The sequence below is a fragment of the Hemitrygon akajei genome, chromosome 16 (genome assembly GCF_048418815.1).
Source record: "Hemitrygon akajei chromosome 16, sHemAka1.3, whole genome shotgun sequence".
NCBI classification, from domain to species: Eukaryota; Metazoa; Chordata; class Chondrichthyes; order Myliobatiformes; family Dasyatidae; genus Hemitrygon; species Hemitrygon akajei.
Window position 1 is genome coordinate 66,369,131 of NC_133139.1, and position 24,042 is coordinate 66,393,172.

At 44.2% G+C, this 24,042-nt stretch overlaps 1 protein-coding gene across 1 annotated transcript in view; it reads left to right on the forward strand.

The window, feature by feature from the left end:
• The window catches only part of LOC140740135 (uncharacterized), a 125,351-nt gene that overhangs the window by 85,692 nt on the left and 15,617 nt on the right, over positions 1 to 24,042 (forward strand). Inside the window, exons 20-28 of the mRNA XM_073069071.1 lie at positions 1,072 to 1,212; positions 5,301 to 5,432; positions 7,533 to 7,618; positions 11,100 to 11,183; positions 13,732 to 13,906; positions 15,662 to 15,781; positions 19,700 to 19,887; positions 20,878 to 21,072; positions 22,873 to 23,067. Of these exons, the coding sequence (XP_072925172.1) occupies positions 1,072 to 1,212; positions 5,301 to 5,432; positions 7,533 to 7,618; positions 11,100 to 11,183; positions 13,732 to 13,906; positions 15,662 to 15,781; positions 19,700 to 19,887; positions 20,878 to 21,072; positions 22,873 to 23,067 (1,316 nt within the window). The remainder of the gene's footprint in view (positions 1 to 1,071; positions 1,213 to 5,300; positions 5,433 to 7,532; positions 7,619 to 11,099; positions 11,184 to 13,731; positions 13,907 to 15,661; positions 15,782 to 19,699; positions 19,888 to 20,877; positions 21,073 to 22,872; positions 23,068 to 24,042) is intronic.

Below are 24,042 nucleotides of genomic sequence, written 5' to 3' on the forward strand. Positions count from 1 at the left end.
GTTTAAGTAACAGGGATGTGAGTTATCCATCCAGACCCTGAGAGCCCAGGTGTAACAGGGAACGATCCAGGAGCTATCCTCAGATGGGTGTGGAGATCAAGTTATTGGATGTATTTAATGTGCAATTTGATAGATGGTATATTAGGAAGTGCATCAAAGGTTACAGGGCAATGGGGTTGAGAGTGATAATAAATCAGCCATGATGGAATGGTGAAGTAGACTCGATGGACTGTTAAAAGCAGTCTTTTGTCTTATGGCTTAAGTACTGCAAATTTTGAAACTGGTGATCCCAAATGAGAGAGAGAAGCTCAGAGGATCAGCATCTGTGGAGAGGGGAGCTGCAAAAGTGAGAAAATGAAGCCGAAAGTGTGTCCCTGATAGAGTGGTGAGACCGAGTTTGTAAAGGAGACACAATGCATCCAGGTAATGGATGAATGGCTGCAGTTAGAGAGAAAGTAATATAAAAATGTAGGATGCAGAGTCGAGCATGCTGGGGATCTGAAACCAGGGATGGTGCTGGAAACTCCCAGCATTCTATTTCTCACCCACAGACAGTTCTTGACCCGCTGAGTATTTCCAGTGTTGTACTTCCAATGCATATTCAAGGAGGGAGTGGGCAATTAACTGAAATTTAAATGTGACTAAACCTGGTCTTGCCACAGTCACATTAAAGATGAATGGAGCACTCAGAGTCCTCTTTCCACCTCTGCTCCTGTCCAACGAAAAGCAGCTCCAGTACAGAAGGCAGGGCTGCTGCCGACCTTCCACACTGTTATTGACAGTCCCATAGAATGGAGATCAGGGTAGCAAGCATCCCAGTTTCTAACAGGTAACTGGCTGTTTGGTTCCTTGAGTCAATTCCATCTGCTCCTTAACTCCATTCACCTGATGTTCTTTCTCAAACCATAAGGCCCCTTCCCAAGAATAGTCACTCAATCCTTTGTTCCAGCGGAGGTCTTCTCTGGATTAAACAACACAGTGCTGAGTTACTCCATCCCGACCCACAGAGCCCGGGTATAAAAGGGAGCAATCCATGTTTACTATTGAGAGAGATTTTCCCTGTTCACACAGATATCGATGAATGCAAGTCCTCACCTTGTCACGAACATGCAACTTGTATCAACGTAATGGGATCCTACCAGTGCAACTGCAACACAGGGTTTCAGGCATTACCTGCGACCGCCAACCTCACGGCAGGGAAAGTTTGTGAAGGTAAGGACTTGGTATTAACATAAAAATGGAGAATAAACCCCAACTGATTGTGGATATCAGTCCTGCATAATTTTCCTGCAGAGTCCCACAACTAACAAAGAATGTAATGGGCACTGTACTCTGTAAGTTACACAGAGGAGTTGTTGCAGGGAGGTAGGAAAGTTATCATTGTTTCTTCTATTGTTTGCTTTGATAAATCTGATCATTAGTTCAAATGGGAAGGCAAAATGGACTCACGAGTAAATGGGAATAGCTCATTGTGGTTGGCATGGATGAGATGGGCCATATGTCATGAGCAGCAGTACACTGCAATACATAAAATATACAATAACTTATGATAAGAAATATATATTAAACAATTAAATAAGTACTGAGAAAAGAGAGCAATAATGGTGCGATAGTTTTCACGGGTTCATTGTCCATTCAGAAATCTTGTGTCGCAGGCGAAGAAGCTCTACCTAAAACATTGAGTGTATATCTTCAAACTCTTGTTCCTTCTCCCTGATGATATTAATGTAATGAGTGCAGGTCTTGGGTGGTGGGGCTCCTTAGTGATATATGCCACCTTTTTTAAGCGTCGCGTTTTGAAGATGTCCTTGATAGTGGGAAGGCGACTACCCATAGTGGTGTGGGCTATATTTACAACTATGCAGGTTTTTCTCATCCTGTGTGGTGACCCCACAAAACCAAATGGAGATGCAACGAGTCAGAATGTTCTCCATGGCACATCTTTAGCATTCTAACTAGTCACATCACCAGAGAAGGTGGGGCTACCACTGATTCCTCCAGTGGGATCTGCAGGTGTTGATAGGCAGCTTCCAGATGCAATGACCAGGAGAGCAGGCTAGCAACCATCTTGGCCTCCAGCAGGTGGGAAGCTATTGGTTCCCTGATTCAAGTCAATCTAAGGTAGCCTTTGCCTTAATACCCGTCTTTCTGCCTCGACTCTGAAGGCCTTTCCCAAGAAAATCACTGAGTTGTTTGTTCCAAGGAAGATCTGGTCTGTGTTTAGCAACATGCCTATGTTTTGCTCCATGCAGACCCACAGAGTGTACCTGTAACAAAGAGCAAACAGTGTTTATCATTGTGAACGATTTTGTCCTTCCTTGCAGATATCGACAATTGTGAATACTTGCCCTGTGACAAATATGCAACTTGTAACAACACAGTGGGTTCCCACCAGTGTAACTGTGTCATATTGTTTCTGGCATTTTCTATGACTGCCAGCCTCACTGCAGGGAAGATCTGTGAATGTAAGGACTTAACATAACCACGATATGGAGAATCAATTCAATGTAGTGGTTGTCATTGACATCCCTTCAACATTGTCCTTCAGATACCTCGAAGTAAAGAAGAGTATTCTGTGCACTGTCCTGTGCCAATCCCACAGAAGAATTATTGTAATGGGCATGGAGTTCATGACCTGCTGAATTTCTCCAGGAACAATTCTGTCCAGAATTGCCATCTGGAGCTGTCATGGTGTTACTATTCCAATCCAAGATCACCAACTCTCACACAATCCAAAGTCACCAACTGGGAGCAGGTTCAGTGAGGGGCTGGAAAATCCATAGGGATACTGGTGTGATCCAGAGAGGGAAGGGAACGAGTTAAAGATAGACCTTGTAGCTGAAACTGCCTCACTGTAGGCTCATAATGAGTTAGCTATTACTGCGAATTTAATATCTGCTAGTGCTAATTGATGAGATCTCTCTTGGAAAGGTGTGTCTTCTGTTACTCTGATAGCGTGGTGAGTACTCATGGAACAAGCAACAGCAAACTTGTCAGTAGAATAGATGTCTTTGTGTTCCAACATCTTATCAGTTATTCTTTTTTTCCATTCCTCTGGTATTGGTGAGTCATCAAATTTGTCTGACTTCGATGTCAACTTTCTCGATAGAGGACTTAGTTTCTCTTCCTCTTTCTCTATTGGGAAACAAGAAACTGCCAACACAGAAAAAAGATATGCATTCTGCATGCCACATCTGAGGGTAACATCTCCTCCTGAGGTGTTGCTGACCAACACTGTTCTCCTGTTAGAATAGACAGCCAAAGATTTCTGCAGTTCAGATCTCACCAGCACTCCTGCAGACAAGAGTGGCTTTTCTTCCTGATCGTCAGGAGCATTCACAAAAGTGGCTGGGGCACTGGGCATTCCTGAAAATCTGGGTGTTCCAGACACTCGAACTCCTCCGGTAGAAGGTAAAGTGACTGGTTTAGACTGAGTACACCACACAGTTCCTCTTTTATTCTCATCATCCTGCACAGGAGAAACTTGCACATTCACAAAAGCAGCTCTGAATACAGGGAGAATAGACGAAGTTCTCAGAAAGCTCTCTTCCTTTCTCTCTTTCCATGCTCCCGTGAGCTTTCTCACAATGGAAATGTTTGTTCCCAGAAGAACGGTAACATTACTTTTGACAACTGGATCTGGGCAAACCAACACAAGTGCATCAATAGTCTCAGCTACCACAATATCTGCTCCTGAATACACCAGTGTCAATGACAAAAAACCATCATGAGGGTAATCATCAGCACTAAGCCCCCAAACCTCAAGGGCACTGATCGGAGCCAACAGTAAATGAGTCAAATCCCTGTTGAAAAGGATCTGTGGAGTAAAATAACCTGAGAACCCATGTCAAGTCTGACTCTAGCATAAATACCTTCAGTCTGTCTGGAGACATCAGAACTTGGCCCCACTAAGCCTTCAGGAATAATGTTTTGCACCTTAGTATTGTTGTTGATACACTGACTGGAAAGTGTTTGCTCCAGGACGTCAGACTGTTCCTTTACTGGGTCCCTCTGTCGTTTCCCATCATTTTCTGTTTGATTATCCACTGGTTTACTTTTTGAAGATTTTCCTGTCGCTCACAATCTCGTTTGGAATGTCCACCCTCTTCACAATTGTAACAGAAAATACCAGTCCTATCCTCAGTAAGGAAACCCTTTGCAGCAGCATTCCTCTGCTTTGTGAGTTCCAAAGGTGGGTCGGACTAGACTTAGCAAGCTCACCATATATCCATCCCTGAGATTCAGGTGTTGAGATTCTCGATTATAGATAAAACCCAGAGTGAAATGTGACATTTGTGCTAACAACCAGCATACCCGAGGTTGTGTTAGGGGCAGCCCACGAGTGTCACCACACATTCCAGTGCCAACATAGCATGACCACAATGCTGAGAAGAACAACACAGAACACAAAAAGTAACAAAGCAACAACAGCAAAAACAAGCCCAGTTCCTCCCTCCCACCGACTCACATACACAGTCCTTTAACCCCAGGACAGGCCTCGAGCTGACCGGACTTGGGCCTACAGACACCAGGTTTCTTCCTCCCCAGTGGACTCATGGAGATCTGCAGATCTGGCTCCAGCCAATGGGCCTTGACTTCTGGACTTCAGATTGGACCATCAGATCTCAATTGTCAGCATCGATTCCAGGGGACAGCATTCACCAAACACTAGGCCTCGAACATCAGACACCTATTTCCAAACCCAGGGGGTCATTCCAGGAAGATATTATGGATGACTTTTTAAGACACGTGTTCATTTTAGTGACAGATGTCCCAATGACAAATCATTTCCTCAGTTGCAGCTGCTGTGGAGGAATTTGAATTCCATTTGGACCTGGGGTGCTGAGGCCTGTGGAGCAGCATCTGTAGTAGATGCAGCACTGTGCCTCCCCGATGCTAGATCCAGGGGAATCCATGCAGGAAATGGTTAATAACCTGTGATGCAGAGTATGAGGAACAAAGATCTGAGTGAAGTTCCTGTGGGACTCCATACACCATTCACTTTCCAGTCATCATTATCATCATCTTCACTCAGAGGGGTGGAGTGAGAGTGGAACGAGCTGCCAGTGGAACTATTGGAAACGGGTTTAATTTCAACATTTAACGGTAATTTGAATAAATACATAGATAGGAGGGGTATGGAGGGCTATGTTCTGGGTGCAGGTCGATGGGGCTGACAGAATAACAGTTCAGCACAGACTAGATGGGCAGCAGGGCCTGTTTCTGTGCTGTAGTCCTCTATGACTCTATGACTACATCTGTGTTGATAATATTTGTACCTCTCTTCCTCTCTACAACAGATGTGGATGAATGCCAGGATAAAAATACGTGCGGAGTGAACATGACCTGTCGTAACTCTGCTGGGTCTTTTTACTGCGTCTGCAAAGCTGGATATCACCAGAAGCAGGGAGACACTCAGCTGGCCTGTACAGGTGATAATAGAATGATTACTGAGAGCTGAGAATCGGGACAAGCAATGCTGGAAACCATTACAGAAGTCCCCAGAACCTGTGCAAAGAAAAAGAATTTGTGTTTCTAAGTGCTAATGAAGAGTTTTAAACTTTGAAACATCAACTCCATTTCTCCCTATGCAGTCTCTGACAAAGCTGCTGAGTTGTAGGTGTGTTGCTCTGGATTTCCACAATCTGCAGAGCATCTTGTGTCTCTACAAGTTTCTGAGTATCATTGACTGTCAAGGAGACACTTTGGGGTGTGTAGTGGAATGTGAGGAGTGAGGCTGGGGCTGGGTCAGTGTGGAGTGTGTCGGGGACAGTGGGGAATGAGGCTGGGTCAGTGTGGGTGTGTCAGGGACAGTGGGGAATGAGGCTGGGTCAGTGTGGGTGTGTCGGGGACAGTGGGGAATGAGGCTGGGTCAGTGTGGAAAGTGTAGGGACAGTGGGGTAATGGAGGCTGGGTCAGTGCAATATGTGTTAGAGACAGAAGGGTTAAGTAGGGGTTAGTGGGAGTGGAGGCTGAGGCTCGGTCACTGTTGAGTGTGTAGAGAACAGTAATGAGTGAGGCTGGGTCAATCCTATTTTTTTTCTATCTTCTATCGGGTGTTCCTGTTCATGAGTGCTATCGTTAAGGGATCAACAGGCTGAGTCCTGGCTTCTGGCGTTGATCCAGAATTCTTTTTCCGAATCCCTTTCTGGGGCTTGCCGTTCCTGTTACCCGTTTTACTTGCCTGTTAACTGTTCTTTACAAAGGACGTAAACACTTAAGACAAACAGAGGCATACACTCAAAGACATACAATCATACTCTCCATATAATTTCTTTTCCATTGGCCAGTGGATCCAGGTTCTAATCTCAAGGTCTCAGTTGCCTTCATTTTAACACCATCCTTTAATTACCTTTGTTTTAATACCGTCTTTTAATCAGAGCTCTCAGGACTCTTCTTCCAAAGCCTGTCTTGTTCTGAGTCTGAACTCAGAGATGATCACCGGCCGGTATGGGGCAGCTCCGGTCCCTACCCCGGTCTGACCTCTATCTTTCAAGCAAGTCTCATGGGTGGGTATGCTGGTCTGGTGTTGATGATAAGAAAGCTTCTCCGATGGGTTCATTGGGATCCCATGTCATAGGGATCCCATCCTCGTTGCCAGATTCTGTTAGAGAATGTAGTACTGACCATAGAGAAAGTAGGCTCGAAGCTAGTTACCGTCTTAAATCGTGAATTCACAGGCATGTCTCCATCAACATGAGATTACAATTCAAATTTATACAGTAAATCTAATCACACGAGGTCAGCCTCCAGACACTGTTTCCACAATTTATACGATGTTAGTACCTTTACATCGGTTCCTCATTGCTCAGGGTACCAAATAATCACATTACCTCTCAGACAATTAGCACCTATATAATCGGTTCCTCATGATGATATGATCTATTGTAAGACAGACTCATTCTATTTTTTCCTCATGCTCTCCCCACGGTTCGGCCAACCCCTAGTCTTCAAGCCCTTCCCTCCACATGAGGGTCATGAGGAGAAGAGAAGGGATAAGAGGAGAGCCAGAGTCGGGAATGGAAAAAGAGAGAAGGGGGAGGGTGAGAAATTACTGGAAGTTTAAGAATTCTGTGTTTATGCTGTCAGGTTGGAGGCTAACCAGACAGAATATGAGGTGTTGTTCCTCCAACCTGAGAGGGCTGATCACTTACACATTTAACTGGTTTCATGGCTGTGGAGATGTTTACAAATTGTCCCTCCCAAACCAGCAATGAGGCCCATACCAACATTTCCACATTAGTGTGGCTTGTGCCAACATTACAAGTACAGTGCCAACCATGGTATCGGTTCCTTTGGGTGCCAGTGGGTGTGGGATTGGACGAGGCATCCACAGTTGTTCTTGGGGTCAGGAAGATGTGGCGTCGAGTCACAGTACGGTGTGTCCGGATCTGATGCTGCTCATTGTGGGAGTACACCAGCTTGGAGTTACAGAGGTCAGTGCTTCCCTGCCTGATCGGTGAACAGCAGGAAGGTGGGGGTAGAGTTGGCAGGTGGACGCACAGATCTCTAAAATGCCATCTTCATTTCAGTGGATCCACTTTCCTGTCCTGTCTCTGAGAAGCAGAACTCTACGCCGTCGCAGTGCAACTTGGATTATTCAGCAAACGCCCAGCAGGTATGAGAACTCACTCGGTTTCTCCAAGGCGCAAACTTAACTTCCATTATACCCAAATGTAGATATGTTGGAATGTTTTCCATTGTTTGCAGTCCTCACTAGATGTATCACTCTTCCTGCGTCTGCCCTTCACCTTCTTCTACATTCATGTCTTCTTTTCACCCACCAGATTAAACACTGTTCCTCACTCTTTGTGAGAATATTCTGTGTAATTCCAGCTTGCTGATTTTGCATTAGAGCAAGTTGAGAGTGCTCAAGTTACTCTCTAGATGTGGATGCTGGTTGCTTGGCAAACATCTGTTGCTCATCTCGATTTGTACTAATCCAAGACTCATTCCTTTTTATTCTGATCACAAACAAGAAAAAGATCTGCAGATGCTAGAAATCCAAGCAACACACACAAAATGCTGGAGGAGCTCAGCAGGTCAGGCAGTATCTATGGAAAAGAGTACAGTTGACGTTTTGAGCTGAAACCCTTCAGCAGGACTGGAGAAAAAAGATGAGGAGTCAGAGTAAGAGAGTGGGGGGTGGGGAATGAAAAACCCAAGCTGAAATGGAGAGGTGAATTAAAGAGTTGGGAAGTTGATTGATGAAAGAGATACCAGCCTGGAGAAGGGGGAATCTAATAGGAGAGGATAGAAGGCCATGGAAGAAAGAAAAGGAGAAGGAGCACTGGAGGGAGGTGACGGCCAGGCAAGGAGAAAAGATGAGAGAGGGAAATCAGAATGGGAAATAGAGAAGGTGGAGTGGGGGGGGGGGGGGGGGAGGTCATTACCTGAAGTTTAAGAAATCAATGTTGGATGCTACCCAGATGGAATATAACCTTCAACCTGAGTGTGGCCTCATCACATCAGTAGAGAGGGCCATGGATGGACATGTCGGATTGGGAACGGGAAGTGGAATTAAAATGGAAAGTAGCGACTGGGAGATCCCTCTTTTACTGGCAGACGGAGCATAGATGCTTGGCGAAGCAGACTCCCAATCTACATCGGGTCCCACAAGAGGCCACACTGGAAGCACCAGATACAGTAGATGACCCCAGCCGGCTCACGGGTGAAGTGTCGCCTCACCTGGAAGGACTGTTTGGGGCCCTGGATGGTAGTGAGGGAGGAGGGACAGACAAATGGACAAGGGAGTCACATAAGGAGTGACCCCCACGGACAGCAGAAAGTGGGGGGGAAGGGAAAGATGTGCTTGATGGTGTAACCCCACTGGAGTTGGCAGAATTTACTGAGAATTATGTGCTGGATGCAGAGGCTGGTGGGGTGGTAGTTAAGGACATAAGGAGCCCTATCCTCAGTCGGGTGGCGGAAGGATGGGGTGAGGACAGACACGTGGTTGAGGGACGAATTGATAGTGGAGGAAGGGAAGACCCTTTCTTTGAAAAAGGAGGATATCTGTTTCATTCTGGAATGAAAAGCCTCATCCTGAGAGCAGATGCGGTGGACTGAGGAATTGAGAGAAGGGGATGGTATTTTTAAAGGTAACAGGGTGGGAAGAGTTATGGGCAAGGTAGCTATGAGAGTCAGAGATTTGTAATAGACATCAGTGGATAAACTGTCTCCAGAGATAAGGACAGCGAGATCAAGAAAGGGGAGGAAAGTGTCAGAAATGGACCAGGTAAATTTGAAGGCAGGTTGGAAGTTGGAGGTAAAGCTTGTCATGGGTCCAGGAAGCAGCACCAATGCAGACATCACTGTAGTTTAGGAATGGTGGGGAAGTGACACCAGTGTAAGCTTGGAACAGTGAGACAGCACAGCACAGCAGCTGATATAGTTCGCTGATGACACGGCCATAGTGGGGTGTGTCAGGAATGGACAGGGGGAGGAGTATAGGAAACTGATACAGGACTTTGTGATATGGTGCAACTCAAACTACCTGCGTCTCAATATCACCAAGACCAAGGAGATGGTAGTGGACTTTAGGAGATCTAGGCCTCATATGGAGCCAGTGATCATTAATGGAGAATGTGTGGAGCAGGTTAAGACCTACAAATATCTGGGAGTACAGTTAGACGAGAAGCTAGACTGGACTGCCAACACAGATGCCTTGTGCAGGAAGGCACAGAGTCGAATGTACTTCCTAAGAAGGTTGGCGTCATTCAATGTCTGTAGTGAGATGCTGAAGATGTTCTATAGGTCAGTTGTGGAGAGCGCCCTCTTCTTTGTGGTGGCGTGTTGGGGAGGAAGCATTAAGAAGAGGGACGCCTCACGTCTTAATAAGCTGGTAAGGAAGGCGGGCTCTGTCGTGGGCAAAGTACTGGAGAGTTTAACATCAGTAGCTGAGCAAAGGGCGCTGAGTAGGCTACGGTCAATTATGGATAACTCTGAACATCCTCTACATAGCACCATCCTGAGACAGAGAAGCAGTTTCAGCGACAGGTTACTATCGATGCAATGCTCCTCAGACAGGATGAAGAGGTCAATACTCCCCAATGCCATTAGGCTTTACAATTCTACCGCCAGGACTTAAGAACTTTTTAAAGCTATTATTAATGCTTTTTGAGATGGTGATTTAGATGCATATCACATTTTTTTTACTGAGTTAAGTATTGTATGTAATTAGTTTTGCTACAACAAGTGTATGGGACATTGGAAAAAAGTTGAATTTCCCCATGGGGATGAATAAAGTATCTATCTATCTATCTATCTATCTATCTAGTTGCTGCCTTATACACCTGGTGTCCTGGGTTCAATTCAGATCTCCAGCACTGTCTGTGTGGAGTTTGCACAATTGCTCTCTGACCCTGTGGACTCTCCCAGGAGCTCCAGTTTTCTCCCACATCCCAAAGATGTGCAATTTGGTACATTAATTACCAGCTATAAATTGCCCCTAGTGCATTGTTGAAGGATAGCATGTAGGGAATATTGTTGGATCTGGAAAGTGGAACAGTATGGCAGAGCAACAGGCCCTTCACCCTGCAATGTTGTGCTGAACTTATTAAACACCAAACTAAACTAATCCGTTCTGCCTACACAATGTCCATAGCCCTGATTCTCTGCACGTTCCTGTTCTTATCTAAGAGCCTCTTAAATGTCTCTATCATAATGTAAAGAAAATATAAAGGAATGAGTTTAACATTAGCATCAATGGGAGTTTGAGGGTCAGCATCCACTCAGTGGGCTGAAGGGTCTGTTTCCATGATATCTGAATTTATGACTGAATTTCAACTTGATCAGCTGATTGTTTGTCCATGCCTATGGATTGTTTGGCCAAGATCTGTACCACAGTTCTGCTGGACCTTATAAAGGATATTTTAGGCTGTTCCTTTCTGCTTTTCCTTGCACAGAAGTGTCTTTTTATTGACCCCGTGACCTCCAGTGAAAGTTGCCATCGGAAGTTGTGTTAGATTCACCTGTGAAGCCAAGGAGTTTTAGAGGCTTCATTTTCAGACTTTTTTTTCGGATTGCTTGTTACTCTTGATTATTTCTCTGTTTTGTTGTTGCATTATATTTAACTGTTGTCTTCTTCCTCTGCCCAGTTAAACTCTGCAGATATGCTGAAGTTAGCTGATTGCTACCGTGGTAAAGTCTGTCAGAATTTCAGTGGAACAAACGATACCAAGGTAAGGAATTAGACGCCCAACAATTTTATCCTGGGGTAAAAGTGGTGTGTCCCTGAGGTGGAGAGAGTAAAGAGAATATTTACAAGGAGATAGTCAGGAGGATTTTGACTGAGGAATGATGGTTAAAGTTGGCTTCCTTGTAGTAGAGAGCACAGAGGATATGTAAAGGTCTTTTAACTTATCCAGAAACATCAGTAACAATGGACAAGATGTATTTAGAAGAAAGTTGGGAAGGAAGTTGAACAGATACTTTCTTCCAGGGTAGAAACACCAAATACTGTAGGACATGCATTTAAGGTGAGAATGGGGAAGTTTAAAACAGATGTGTGGGACAGGTTTTTACACAGAGTGTTGGATGTCAGGAACAGGCTGCCAGAGGTAATGGTGTGAATAGTGGTGTTTAAGACACTGTTCAATAAACACGTGACATTTCAGGGAATGGAGGGATATAGATCATGTGGATACAGAAGAGAAATGGTTTTAATTTGGCATCATGTTCAGCACAGATATTGTGGGCTGAATGGCCTGTTCCTGTGCTGTACTGTGCTATGATCTATGTATTATGGAAAACAGAGCTGGAGAGGAGTAGATGTGAAGGGAGGAAGTATGGAGTGTGGAGGGGGTAGGGAGGGTGTAGGGAGGTACAGAACTGGTGGGCAGAATCTGCAAGTTAGAGCCATGCCTTTCAGGAGTGAAACTTGAAAAGACTTGTACACCCAGATGATGGTGGAAACGCAGAACACTCCTCAGTGACCCATCAATGTTGGGTCAAAGGTGGATTCTAGACCCATGAGGGATGGGTTTTGTTAACTGGAGGTAGTAACGGGATGGGGGAAGATCACCAGATGGAGTTAGGTTACATGGGTGTTACGGAATGGTGGAATGTTCTTACAGCACCTTTCTCATTGATTCATAGGAAATTCACAACACAACATTGCTCTTGCCCACACATTGTCTGTACTGGGATAGTTACCAAAGAATGATGGAGGAGGCAAAGGGAGTCCAAAACAGGTAGAAAAAGAGAAAGGGTTGAGAAAGTGGGAGCAAGGGAACAGAAGACGATGGAGAAAAAGATGAGAGTATCAAAGATGTGAAGTGAAGGGAGAGGAAAGGGGAGTTGTAATAGAAATGGGAGTGAAAAAGAATGTAGGTGGAGAAAGATTCAACAATTAGTGCGGTAGGAATAAAAACAGGAAGGGATACAAATCTTTCCATAAAGAAGGGAACTTTCAATAGCCCCAAGAAAATAAACAGTCATGGAAAACTAATAGAACTGCCAATTTTCAAAGTAAGTTTATTATCAAAGAACATTTACATCACCATATACAACACTGAGATTCATTTCCTTGAAAACATTCACTGGAAAATAAAGAAATACAATAGAAGTTATTAAGAACTACAAATACCAAAGTGTGACAAATTACCAACATGTTAAAGAGAATAAATTATGTAAATAATGAAAAATGTAAATAAATAATACTGAGTAGTAGGGTCCTTGAAAGAGATTCTTTTGGTTGTCGAGTCAGATCAGTGTTGAGAATCACAGAATCACTGACATGTCGTGAAATCTGTTGTTTTGAGCAGTTGTACAGTACAAAACATAACTAATTATTATAATAATATGACGGTCTTCATTTTTAATGGGCTCTATTGGGTTTCTTTGTTTTGTGGCTACCTGTAAGGAAATTAATTTTAAGGTTGTAATTAGTATATATACTTTGATATTAAATGTACTTTGAACTTTTAAATTATTAAAAACAAATAGTGCAAAAGTGGAATAGTGAGGATCATGGACCATTCAGAAATCTGATGGTGGTGAAAGAAGCTGTTCCTGAAATGTTGAGTATGCATCTTCAGGCTTCTCTATCTCCTTGATGGTAGTTATGGGAAGAGAGCTTGTCCTGGTGGTGATGGTCCTGAGTGATGGATGCTGCATTCTTGAGGCACTACCTTTTGGAGATGTCCTCAGTGGTGGGGTGGGTTGTACCCATGATAGGTCTGGCAGAGTGTACAACCCTTTTCAGTCTTGTTCAATCCTGTTTTTAGAGCCTCAGTTCCACGCAGTACTGGAATCTGGCAGAATTCATTGCATATAACTGCTGGAAGGTTTGGTGTCATAGCAAATCTCTCAAACTCCTGATGAAGTATAGCTACCAATGTGCCTTCATGATCACATTAATGTGTTGGGCCCAGAATAGAATCTCTAAGATGTCGACACCCAGGGGCGTGAAGCTTCTCACTCTTTCCACCACTAGCCCCTAGTAAAGTAAAAAAATGCTGGAAAAACTCAGCCAGTCTGGCAGTATCGATGGAAAGAGAAACCAGTCAACATTTTGTGTCAGTCACCCTTCCACAGAACTGGGGGAAGAGCAAATGGAAATTACTGGACTCTGCAGGTCAGCCAGCATTTGTGGAGAGGGAAACAGGATTAATGTTCTTGCTCAATGATCCTTCATTAGAAAACCAGCATGTTCCATTTTTTTCCCAGACATTCAACATCTGTAGTATTTTGGTTCTCAATTGATGAGGTGTTCATTTTCATCTCTAGGATATGACAGAATTTGTAAACGATGTTCTTAATAGTTCGCGGCTGGATAGCATGCAGACCACTCAAAGGCTGGAGGTGGCAACGGCCACAGTGGACCTCTTGGAAAACATGGCAATGGCGATTGCTCTGAAACTACCCAGTTCAAAGGCAGAGACCATAGAAACAAACTCTTTTGGTAAAGTATTGGACACTGAAAACATTGACCACTGGGGTAAAGGTCCTGAATGCTAGTTATTGGGTCTGCAAAACTAGTTTCAAGTTAAGGAAAGGAAATGTGGTGATTACTTTCTCAATAATTAGCTGGTTTTGAAAATGATTACATGTTGGCTCTTGATAGAAACCTTTGTTTAATATTTCTAATGCTTAAAAATCAACCAAGCTACAGGAAATGTGGAAGAAAGAAAAATGCTCGAAGTAGTCGGTAGTTCAGGCTGCATTTCTGGAAAGATAAATGGTTAATGTTTCATGCTGAAGAGGTTAACCATTTTTCATTCTAATGTTTCTGCCTGACCTGCTGAATTTACCAACATTTCCAGCTTTTATTTCTGATTTGCTTTGGAAGGCTGTGCTGAAAGATGCCACATCACTGATTGTGAGTGTCCACTCTCATGTGTTGCACATGTTACCCTCACCCTCACTGCTGCCTGTTGCTCACAATGTCCAGGCTCCCATCCAGTGCAGATCTGAGAGGGTGCCACCCTGTCAAAGATGCCTCATTTTGTATGGGACATTCTGTCATTTGCTCTGTTGGTGAGAATACAGGACACTATATCATAGAAGACCAGGAGAATTCTACCAAAGGTCCCGGACAAGATTATCCACAAACCCTCATTCACATTATATAATGAGCTATTTAATTTACTTGGGACCTCACTGTCTGCAAACAAACTACTCCAAAGTATTCACCCACAGTGTAGTATCATAGTAACATTGTGCAGAAGGCCATTCTACCCATTGAACCCAGGGACATTACAGTCTGCTCATCCCCTGTTTCTCGATAGCCCTATAATTATTTTCTCTCCAACACTCCATGTGTTCTCCCATTTGAAAGCTCATGATGAAACAGTTCCACTTCCCATCCATGCAGTGGGTTCTGAGACCACTCACTGTGTGGAAAGGCTGTCTCTCCTGGCACCCCTGGTTCAACAATAATCACCTTTAAATCTCTGGTTTTTGGTTCTCCACCCTTCTTCAATGGAAGACCATTCTCTTCATTAACTCTGCCCAAACCATTGCCAATTCTGAAGATTTTTATCAAATTATGTCTCACCCTTCACTGCTAAAGAAGAACAATGCCACATTCTCTGGTGTGTCAATGGATCTGATGTTCCTCATTGACTGCATCTTCCTGCTCTATCTTCTCTTCACTCCCTCTAAGCATGGTAACCAAATACAAAGTAGTTAAATTCTCCTTTATAGAGGTTCCACCATACTTCAAAAATAACATCTAGAAGGATGTTTTGAAGTTGAGAAAAAGACTAAAATCATGAAACTTCAGTGTAGGTTCTGTGCTTGTGATATGGGAGCAGGAATCCTCACTATCTCTGGTAAGGAGTCAAGACTACTGTCTGTGCCAAGGATAAGAAGTGCTGGTAAGATATTAGACCCGGTGAACTAACATATTTGAGCCAGAATTTATCATTTTACCTGCTTTTGATCAGTGCCCCCAGAGGTTGAAGAACATGCATGAGTATTTTTTCTCAGTTCTGTGGGAACTTGAGTCTAATTGCTTTCTTACTCCAATAAGCTAACTCAGCCTAAGAACGCCCAAATTGTATCCATCAGATGGGATTCTCAGAAAGCCTGAACAAGACCTTGCAGAGAATTATTGTTCATACAGGTAGAGGTAGAGAGGGAGAGAGGGAAGAAAAAAAACGAGAACATCCCTTTTGCCTCTGAATGCTTCACCTTATTTTAACTTTCCTCATAGTTCTTACGGTCAAGGTGCCTGAAAGGAACAATGCGAGTGGAGACCAACTGGTGAAATTGGAAACTCAGAATAATGCCTTTGAGATGAACTGGAAAACCATTGCTGGAGAAAATAACACTGGTAAGTTTTCTGTCTCTTTCCCATGCTTCTGTACATGGTATAAGAATGAGTTTGGCCAGTGATTTACAGACTCATTCACAGGGGATGTTCTACTTTGTCCAGGTTGCTAACTGAACTATTACTCTGTGGGATCAGTCTGTGTTCCCCTACATCAAAATATGCTGCTGTGTTTGATCTTATTGTGTAAACCTCGGTAAAGACAATTCTGCCTTGAGTAGAAATCAAACGTCGTTTAGAATGAGCAGTGCTTGGCCATTGATTTTAATCCATGTGTAATCAACATTAAGATCAAATTTATGGTATAAAACTCTGTATTAATCTAAGACAACTCAGTATACAGACTGACAGATATTTGCTAAATTCAAGATATCTGCTCATCTGATCATGGAGTAGGTCAACATGAGATTCAATAAAATGAATGTGGGAATGAAAGGGTTAACATATGAGGCGGTTTGATAGCCCTGGGCCTGTATTCACTGAAATTTAGAAGACTGAGAGCAGATCTCACTGAAACATATCGAATATTTAAAGGCCTAGAAAATGTGGATGTGGAGAGGATGCTTTCTGTTGTGGGAGTGTCTTGCACCACAGAGCACAGCCTCAGAATAGAAGGACATCCCTTCAGAATGGAGATTAGGAGGGATTTATTTAGCCAGAGGGGGGAGAATCTGTTGAGTTAATTTGCCACAGACAATAGGATGCAATCTCACTGGCTCTCCAATCGGCCTTGGATCACCTGAATAACAGCAACACTTACGTCAGGCTGCTGTTTATTGATCCCAGCTCAGCGTTCAACACAATCATACCTTTAATTCTGATCAACAGTCTCCAAAACCTGGGCTTTTGTACCTCTCTCTGCAACTGGATCCTTGACTTCCTCATTGGGAGACCACAGTCAGTGCAGATTGGAAATAACCTCCTTGCTGATAATCAAGACTGGTGCACCTCAGGGATGCGTGCTTACCCACTGCTCTACTCTCTCTACACCCATGACTGTGTGGCTAGGCACAACTCAAATTCCATCTTTAAATTTGCTGACAACACAATTCTTGTTGACAGAATTTCAGATGAAGATGAAGAGGTGTACAGGAGTGAGATACAGTGGAATGCAAAAGTTTGGGCACCCCGGTCAAAATTTCTGTTACTGTGAATAGTTAAGTGAGTAGAAGATGAACTGATTTCCTAAAAGCATAAAGTTAATTTTCAACATATTAAGCAAGATTAGTGTATTATCTTTGTTTTGTATTAATTTTTGGAGTGAAAAAAAGGAAAGGAGCACCATGCAAAAGTTTGGGCTCCTCAAGAGATTTGAGCTCTCAGATAACTTTTACCTAGGTCTCAGACCTTAATTAGCTTGTTAGGGTTGTTCACAGTCATCATTAGGAAAGGCCAGATGAGGCAAATTTCAAAGCTTTATAAATACCCTGACTCCTCAAACCTTGTCCCAACATTCAGCAGCCATGGGCTCCTCTAAGCAGCGTCCTAGCACTCTGAAAATTAAAATAAATGATGCCCACAAAGCAGGAGAAGGCTATAAAAAGATAGCAAAGAGTTTTCAGGTAGCTGTTTTCTCAATTCGTAATGTAATTAAGAAATGGTAGTTAACAGGAACAGTGGAGGTCAAGTTGAGGTCTGGAAGACCAAGAAAACTTTCTGAAAGAACTGCTCGGAGAATTGCTAGAAAGGCAAATCAAAACCCCCATTTGACTGCAAAAGACCTTCAGGAAGATTTAGCAGAATCTTGAGTGGTGGTGCACTGTATTACTGAGCAGTGACACCTGTACAAATATGACCTTCATGGAAGAGTCATCAGAAGAAAACCTTCCCTGTGTCCTCACCACAAAATTCAGTGTCAGAAGTTTGTAAAGGAACATCTAAACAAGCCTAATGCATTTTGGAAATAAGTCCTGTGGACTGATGAAGTTAAAGTAGAACTTTTTGGCCGCAATGAACAAAGGTATGTTTGGAGAAAAAAGGATGCAGAATTTCATGAAAAGAACACCTCTCCAACTGTTAAACACGGGGGTGGATCGATCATGCTTTGGGCTTGTGCTGCAGCCAGTGGCACGGGGAGGATTTCACTGGTAGAGGGAAGAATGAATTCAATTAAAAACCAGCAAATATCACACCGTCTGTAAAAAGAGGATGGCTTCTACAACCACATAATGATCCTAAACACACCTCAAAATCCACAATGGACTACCTCAAGAGGTGCAAGCTGAAGGTTTTGTCATAACCATCACACTCCCCCGACCTAAACATCATCGAAAATCTGTGGATAGACGTCAAAAGAACAGTGTATGCAAAATGGCCCAAGAATCTCACAGAACTAGAAGCCTTTTGCAAGGAAAAAAAAACACAAAAATACAACTGCAGATGCTGTGGATCAAAGACTACGTACACAACGCTGGAAGAACTCAGCAGGTCAGGCAGCATCCGTGAGAAAAGAGTAGCCAACGTTTCGGGTCAAGACCCTTCATCAGGAATGGGGGGGGGAAGAGTGGGCCGAAGCCCAGTAATAGAGATGGGGAGGGGGTAGGGCCTAGAGGCGCCAGGTGGAAAACCAATCAGAGGAAAGATAAAGGGGGGAGGGGGAGGGGATAAGCATGAAAGAACTGTAGAGATAAAGAAGCAGAAAGTTGAAAGGGGAGAGAGGCAGAGAGGGACCTGGGATAGATGGAGGGGGAGGGAATTACCGGAAATTGGAGAATTCAATGTTCATACCACCAGGCTGGAGTCTACCCAGACGGTAGATGAGGTGTTGCTCCTCCAACCTGAGTTTGGCCTCATCATGGCAGTAGAGCAGGCCATGTATGGACATATTTAGATGGGAATGAGAGGCAGAGTTGAAGTGGGTGGCAACCGGGAGGTCCTGTCTATTGTGACAGATGGAGCGTAGGTGCTCGACGAAGTGGTCCCCCAATCTGTGTTGGGTCTCGCCGATGTAGAAGGCCGCACCAGGAACACCAGATGCAATAGATGACTCCAGCAGACTCGCAGGTGAAGTGTTGCCTCACCTGGAAGGACTGTCTGGGGCCCGGAATGGTGGTAAGGGGGGAGGTGTGGGGACAGGTGTAGCATTTGCGCTTGCAGGGATAAGTGCCAGGTGGGGGTTCTGTGGGGAGGGACGTGTGGACCAGGTAGTTGCAGAGGGAACAATCCCTGCGAAAAGCTGAGAGGGGTAGGGAGGGACAGATGTGCTTGGTGGTGGGGTCCTGTTGAAGGTGGCGGAAGTTGCGGAGGATAATGTGTTGGATCCAGAGGCTGGTGGGGTGGTAGGTGAGGACAAGGGGAACCCTGTCCCTGTTGTGGTGACGGGAGGATGGGTTAAGGGCTGAAGTGTGGGAAGTGGAGGAAATGCGGGTGAGGGCATCTTTGATGACACTAGAAGGGAAACCACGATCCTGAAAGAAAGAGGACATTTGAGAAGTCCTGGAACGGAAAGCCTCATTCTGGGAGCAGATGCGGCGGAGACAGAGGAACTGGGAATAGGGAATGGCATTTTTGCATTGGGCAGGGTGGGAAAAGGTCTGACTCCCATAACCATCTTGACTATACAACAAATTGGCCTAATTCTGCACCTTTGTCTTATGGTCTTATCTTTCCCAGAAACGCACCATTTTCTGTGGACCTCCAGATTTTGAACCATCCACAAGACACAGGTCAGGAATGTGATAGACTCCCATTTACCCGGAAGAGTGTAGCTTAATCAACACAAATTAACTTTCCACGATAGGGCAACCCACATGATGGTCTCCTTGTCCATCCAAATTGACAGCTGATTTTAATACTCGAAAGACTTACAAAGCGCTACTGCAATGGACGTGTTTTGTGTTGACCTGCCTTTATATCCAGCTGCTGGAGTGTTTCTGTGATGTCTCTCCACATTCACCAAAGGCTGATCTATTATCTCCACAGAGTTTCAGGCCTTTTCCTTAATTGTATTCAAAGACTTGGAATCCCTGCTGAACCAAGAGGTTAAAGGCGGCCATCCATCTCAGAACAATGTCTCATTAAACTCCAAGGTGATAGCCGTCACCATCAGCAACAAAGCCATCAGCTCTAATCTGAAGGAAAAGTTCAATTTGACTCTGAAACTCAACCAGGTTTGTAGATACGATCTGTGATGTTCCCCAATTAAAAATGAACTTCCTGCTAAAAATGGGAGGCTGAACAGGCGCAGATCCTGGGTTTAGGTATAACATTTCCATGGAAACTGGGTTTGGGCCATTTCTGGTCAGTTTATGGTGACCGTTCCAGTCACCATTACTCAGGGACAGTACAATGAGGCCTGATAGAGGAAGTGGAGATCCCTCACCTGAGAGAGAAGGGGGAATGTTTAGAGACTGGTGGTGAGACACATCAAAGGAGGAGTCCCTTGCTGTCATTTCTCAGGTCATTGAGTAACTGGTTACAAAGTACAACCACCATTTCATTGAAAGGAAAATACCCGTTACTGCATTACTGTAATTACCCATTCAGCCATCGAGTCTGCACAGTAGCAGAGTGGTTGACATAACACTTCACAGTGCCAGCAATAAGACAGGGGTTCAATTCCCGCCAGTATCTATAAGTAGCTTGTTCTTTCTCTTTGTGACCACATGGGTTTTATGAAAGACTGTGTTGGTTTTTGATACAAATGATGCACTTATTTCACTGTATGTTTCAAAGGTTTGAAGTTCATGTGCAAATAAAGGTAATCCTTTCTAATTTTATTACCTGCACTTCACAATTTTGATGGGATATTCTGGGAGTTTCATTTTCCATTTACCTTGTCTCCCCCTCCCCAAGTCGAGGTCATAGGACAATGTACATGGAGCTTCACTCTGTTTCTAACCAGTGTCTCCTGTCCCGTGGCTGTTTGATGGAACAGGGTCATGGGATTGGTTAGAATGATATTCCCTCTTTTGTGTTAAATGCAGTTCTGTGACTTGTTTCCCACCTACAGGAGATCATTCTGTTTGCTGTATCTAAGGGATTGGGGTGTACCTAACAACTTCGGCCTTTGTACTACTTTGGGATGTATGAATATTTAACCTGTTATTAGAATGCTTTCGATAATTGTTAAAATAATTTGTCCCAAATTATTGGAAAAGGAATTACGGGAAACAGAATTACAGGAAAAGGAAGATGGTGAAGAGCCAAAATGTGTCTATTGGAGTAATACCAAACAGAAAAGTGTCTGGTTATCTGATGGTTGTGAACGGATCCATTCCAATCAGACCCATGTAATCTGCCAGTGTAACCATCTGACAAGCTTTGCTGTTTTAATGGCTCCAGTTCAGATTGAGGTAAGAAATCATTCAATAGAAAAATCTGTAGTCAGATGAAAAGGGGTGAATGAAGAGAGTCAGAGTGAGAGAGACACAAACACAGAAACAGACCCTTCAGCCCACATTCGCCATGCTGATCATCGAGGGTCACCTACATTAAAATTTGTTCTGTAGCTTTCTATATACTGGTGATACAAATCCTCGTCTAGATGTCGCTGAAATGTGGTGATGCACCTGCCTCTGCCACCCCCTCAAGGCAGTGTGTCCCAATGGGTGAAAGCAATCCTTCCACAAATCCCTTCAAATTCCTTACCCCATCCGCTCAACCTCTGCGACTGCATTTCGACTCTTCTGTTACATTTTCCCAGTATCTATTCATTCTGTGCTCCGTCAGCACCCTCTGCTGCAAGAAAAACAAAGCACTGATCCATGCAAGTCAAAAGGATGGTTCAGAAGGCATATGGTGTGGTGGCCTTCCTTAGTTTGATGGGGGGAAGAGGCTGAGTTCATGGACCACAAAGAAATATTCCAACTTGATGTAACTGTGGGTTAGATTTGCCTCACTATAGGAATGATGTGGAAGATTTAGAGGGGACTTACCAGATTGGAAAGCATGTCTTATAAGGATAGGTTGGGTGAGCCAGGTGAATCACCTCTTCACCCTCTCCACTGATACTTTTCATGACACTTTCCCATAGTGCGGAGGGAGACAGGATAACCACCAAATATTGGCAAGGGGCTTGTAAGAGGAGGAGTCGCTCTGTCACCATTTCTCAGGAAAATACGTAGCCTCAGTTTCAGAGAACAAGTCCAGAAGCTCACTCAGCAGCACTCTAGCTGTGGTCTACACAATGTTGCTTAAAGTTTTACCATTTCCTGTCTGTACTATACTTATATTTTATTCCTTGACTAATGCTGGGAATTAACCCATGCTTTCTTTACTGCCTTAGCGACCTTTATTTCCACCTTTGGGAATACATTGACTTGTACACACTGTTCCTCCACACACCAGGTCCTCACCATCCATGCTGTAATTCCTACCCTTATTACAGATAATTCAAGGACCACTGATGCTGCCTGACCCGCTGAGTTCCTCCAGCAGATCAATTATTGCTCCTACCTTTGTTAGACGTGCCAAGGTTATGGTACGGTATTAGTTATGGGTGGCACTGTAGCGTTCCTGCCTTTATTAGTTGTGCCAGGGATACAGTACGGTATCAGATGTGGGCAACACGGTAGTGTAGTGGTGAGCACAATCGCTTTGTACCACCAGTGATCACCAGTTGTGGTTTGATTCCCACCACTGCCTGTAAGGGGTTTGTACTTTCTCCCCATGACCGCGGGAGTTGCCTCCAGGTGCTACGATTACCTCCCTCGTTCCGATGACATACGTTTGGGTTCAGGTTAGTGAGTTGTGGACATGCTAAATTAGTGCTGGAAGAGTGGCAGCATTTGTCAGCTGCTCCCAGCACGATCCTCGGTCTGGGTTGGTTATCAACATAAGATAACACATTTCACAATATGTTTTGATGATTACATATGACAAATAAACCGAATCTTGCTTTAAGCTTAGAGATTACGGGATCAGAATCGGAGATCCTAGATTGTCAGGATCTAGTGATAAGTGGTGGAGGGGTGTATTGATGGGTTGTATAAAGAGAAGATGGAGGAGCCATGTGTGGAACAGAATCACTGACACAGGACTGTAGGGGCTGGACATCCCATGAGTGTGAACTTGCAGTAACTCTGTCTAATGCTGTCCCTGGAGACGCTATCACAGCCGATTCCTGAGCGTGGTTCCCCACTTTGTGCTTGCAGATTGACGACAGGCACTTGGAGATGATCACCTACATGGGCCTCATCATCTCCCTGCTCTGCCTTGCTGCCTCCATCGCCGTATTTGTCAACTGCAAATCCATCCAGAATGCTAACACCAATCTCCACAAGCACCTGAGTATCACCCTCTTCCTGGCACAGTTCATCTTTCTGATCGGAATACGGATTAAACAGCGGGTAAGAAATCCAGATTACTACCTCTAATTCTCAGATGTCTTCTGAATGTGCAGTTAGTCAAATTCTGCAGCAAAGCAAGACTTAACGTGGGAGTGGTGGGATCTCAGCCCCTGCTCTCCCACCACTCTCCTCTGGTGTCCTCTCCTTCCGTTGACTCATCATGACCAGTGTGCCATCCCTTTAATCAGATCCTCATTGCAATGGTGGCCAAAGCCTCCGAGCATTGGAGACTCTCCCCTTCCCCACGGTCTTGTCACCACAGAACATTGCCCTTTCCCTCCCTCTGTCCTCCTGCCCAATGACCTCACGGGACACTCCAAACCTCCCCATTCACATTCACCCTGGGGTGCAGTGAATTAACCGTATCACTGAGTTTCCCAGTCACTGGAGAATGAGTGACATCAGCACACTTTACAGATCTGGAGCTGCAACAAGGTATTTTATAAAAAGTACCAAAGTTGTTCTAAGTTTCTGGACTCACAAGAGTTTGTAAACACTGGAAACCTGTAGCAAATCACAAAGGAGCTGGAGGAACAGAGGAGGTCAGGCAATGTGAAACGTCTAATGTCCGTGTCCCTTCATAGATACCTACTGACCCTTGGAGTTCCTCCATCTCCTTTGTGTATTATTCTAATTGTATCACTGAATTACTACTCATTAATAAATCTTTGGTGTCTATCACCACCATGTTCTTTATATGTTTGCACATTATCTCTTCCACTGTGTACATGTGTTGGTGTACTGGTTTATTTCAGTGTCTCTGTGTTAGTATCTCTGAGTTACACACACAAAACACTGGAGAAACTCAGCGGGTCAGGCAGCATCTATGGAGGGAATAAACAGTTGAGATTTCAGGCTGAGACCCTTCATCAGGATTGGAAAGGAAGGTGGCAGAAGTCAGAATCAGAGGGAGAGGAGGGGGAAGGAATACAAGCTGGCAGGTGATAGGTGAGATGAGGTGAAGGGGAAGGAGTG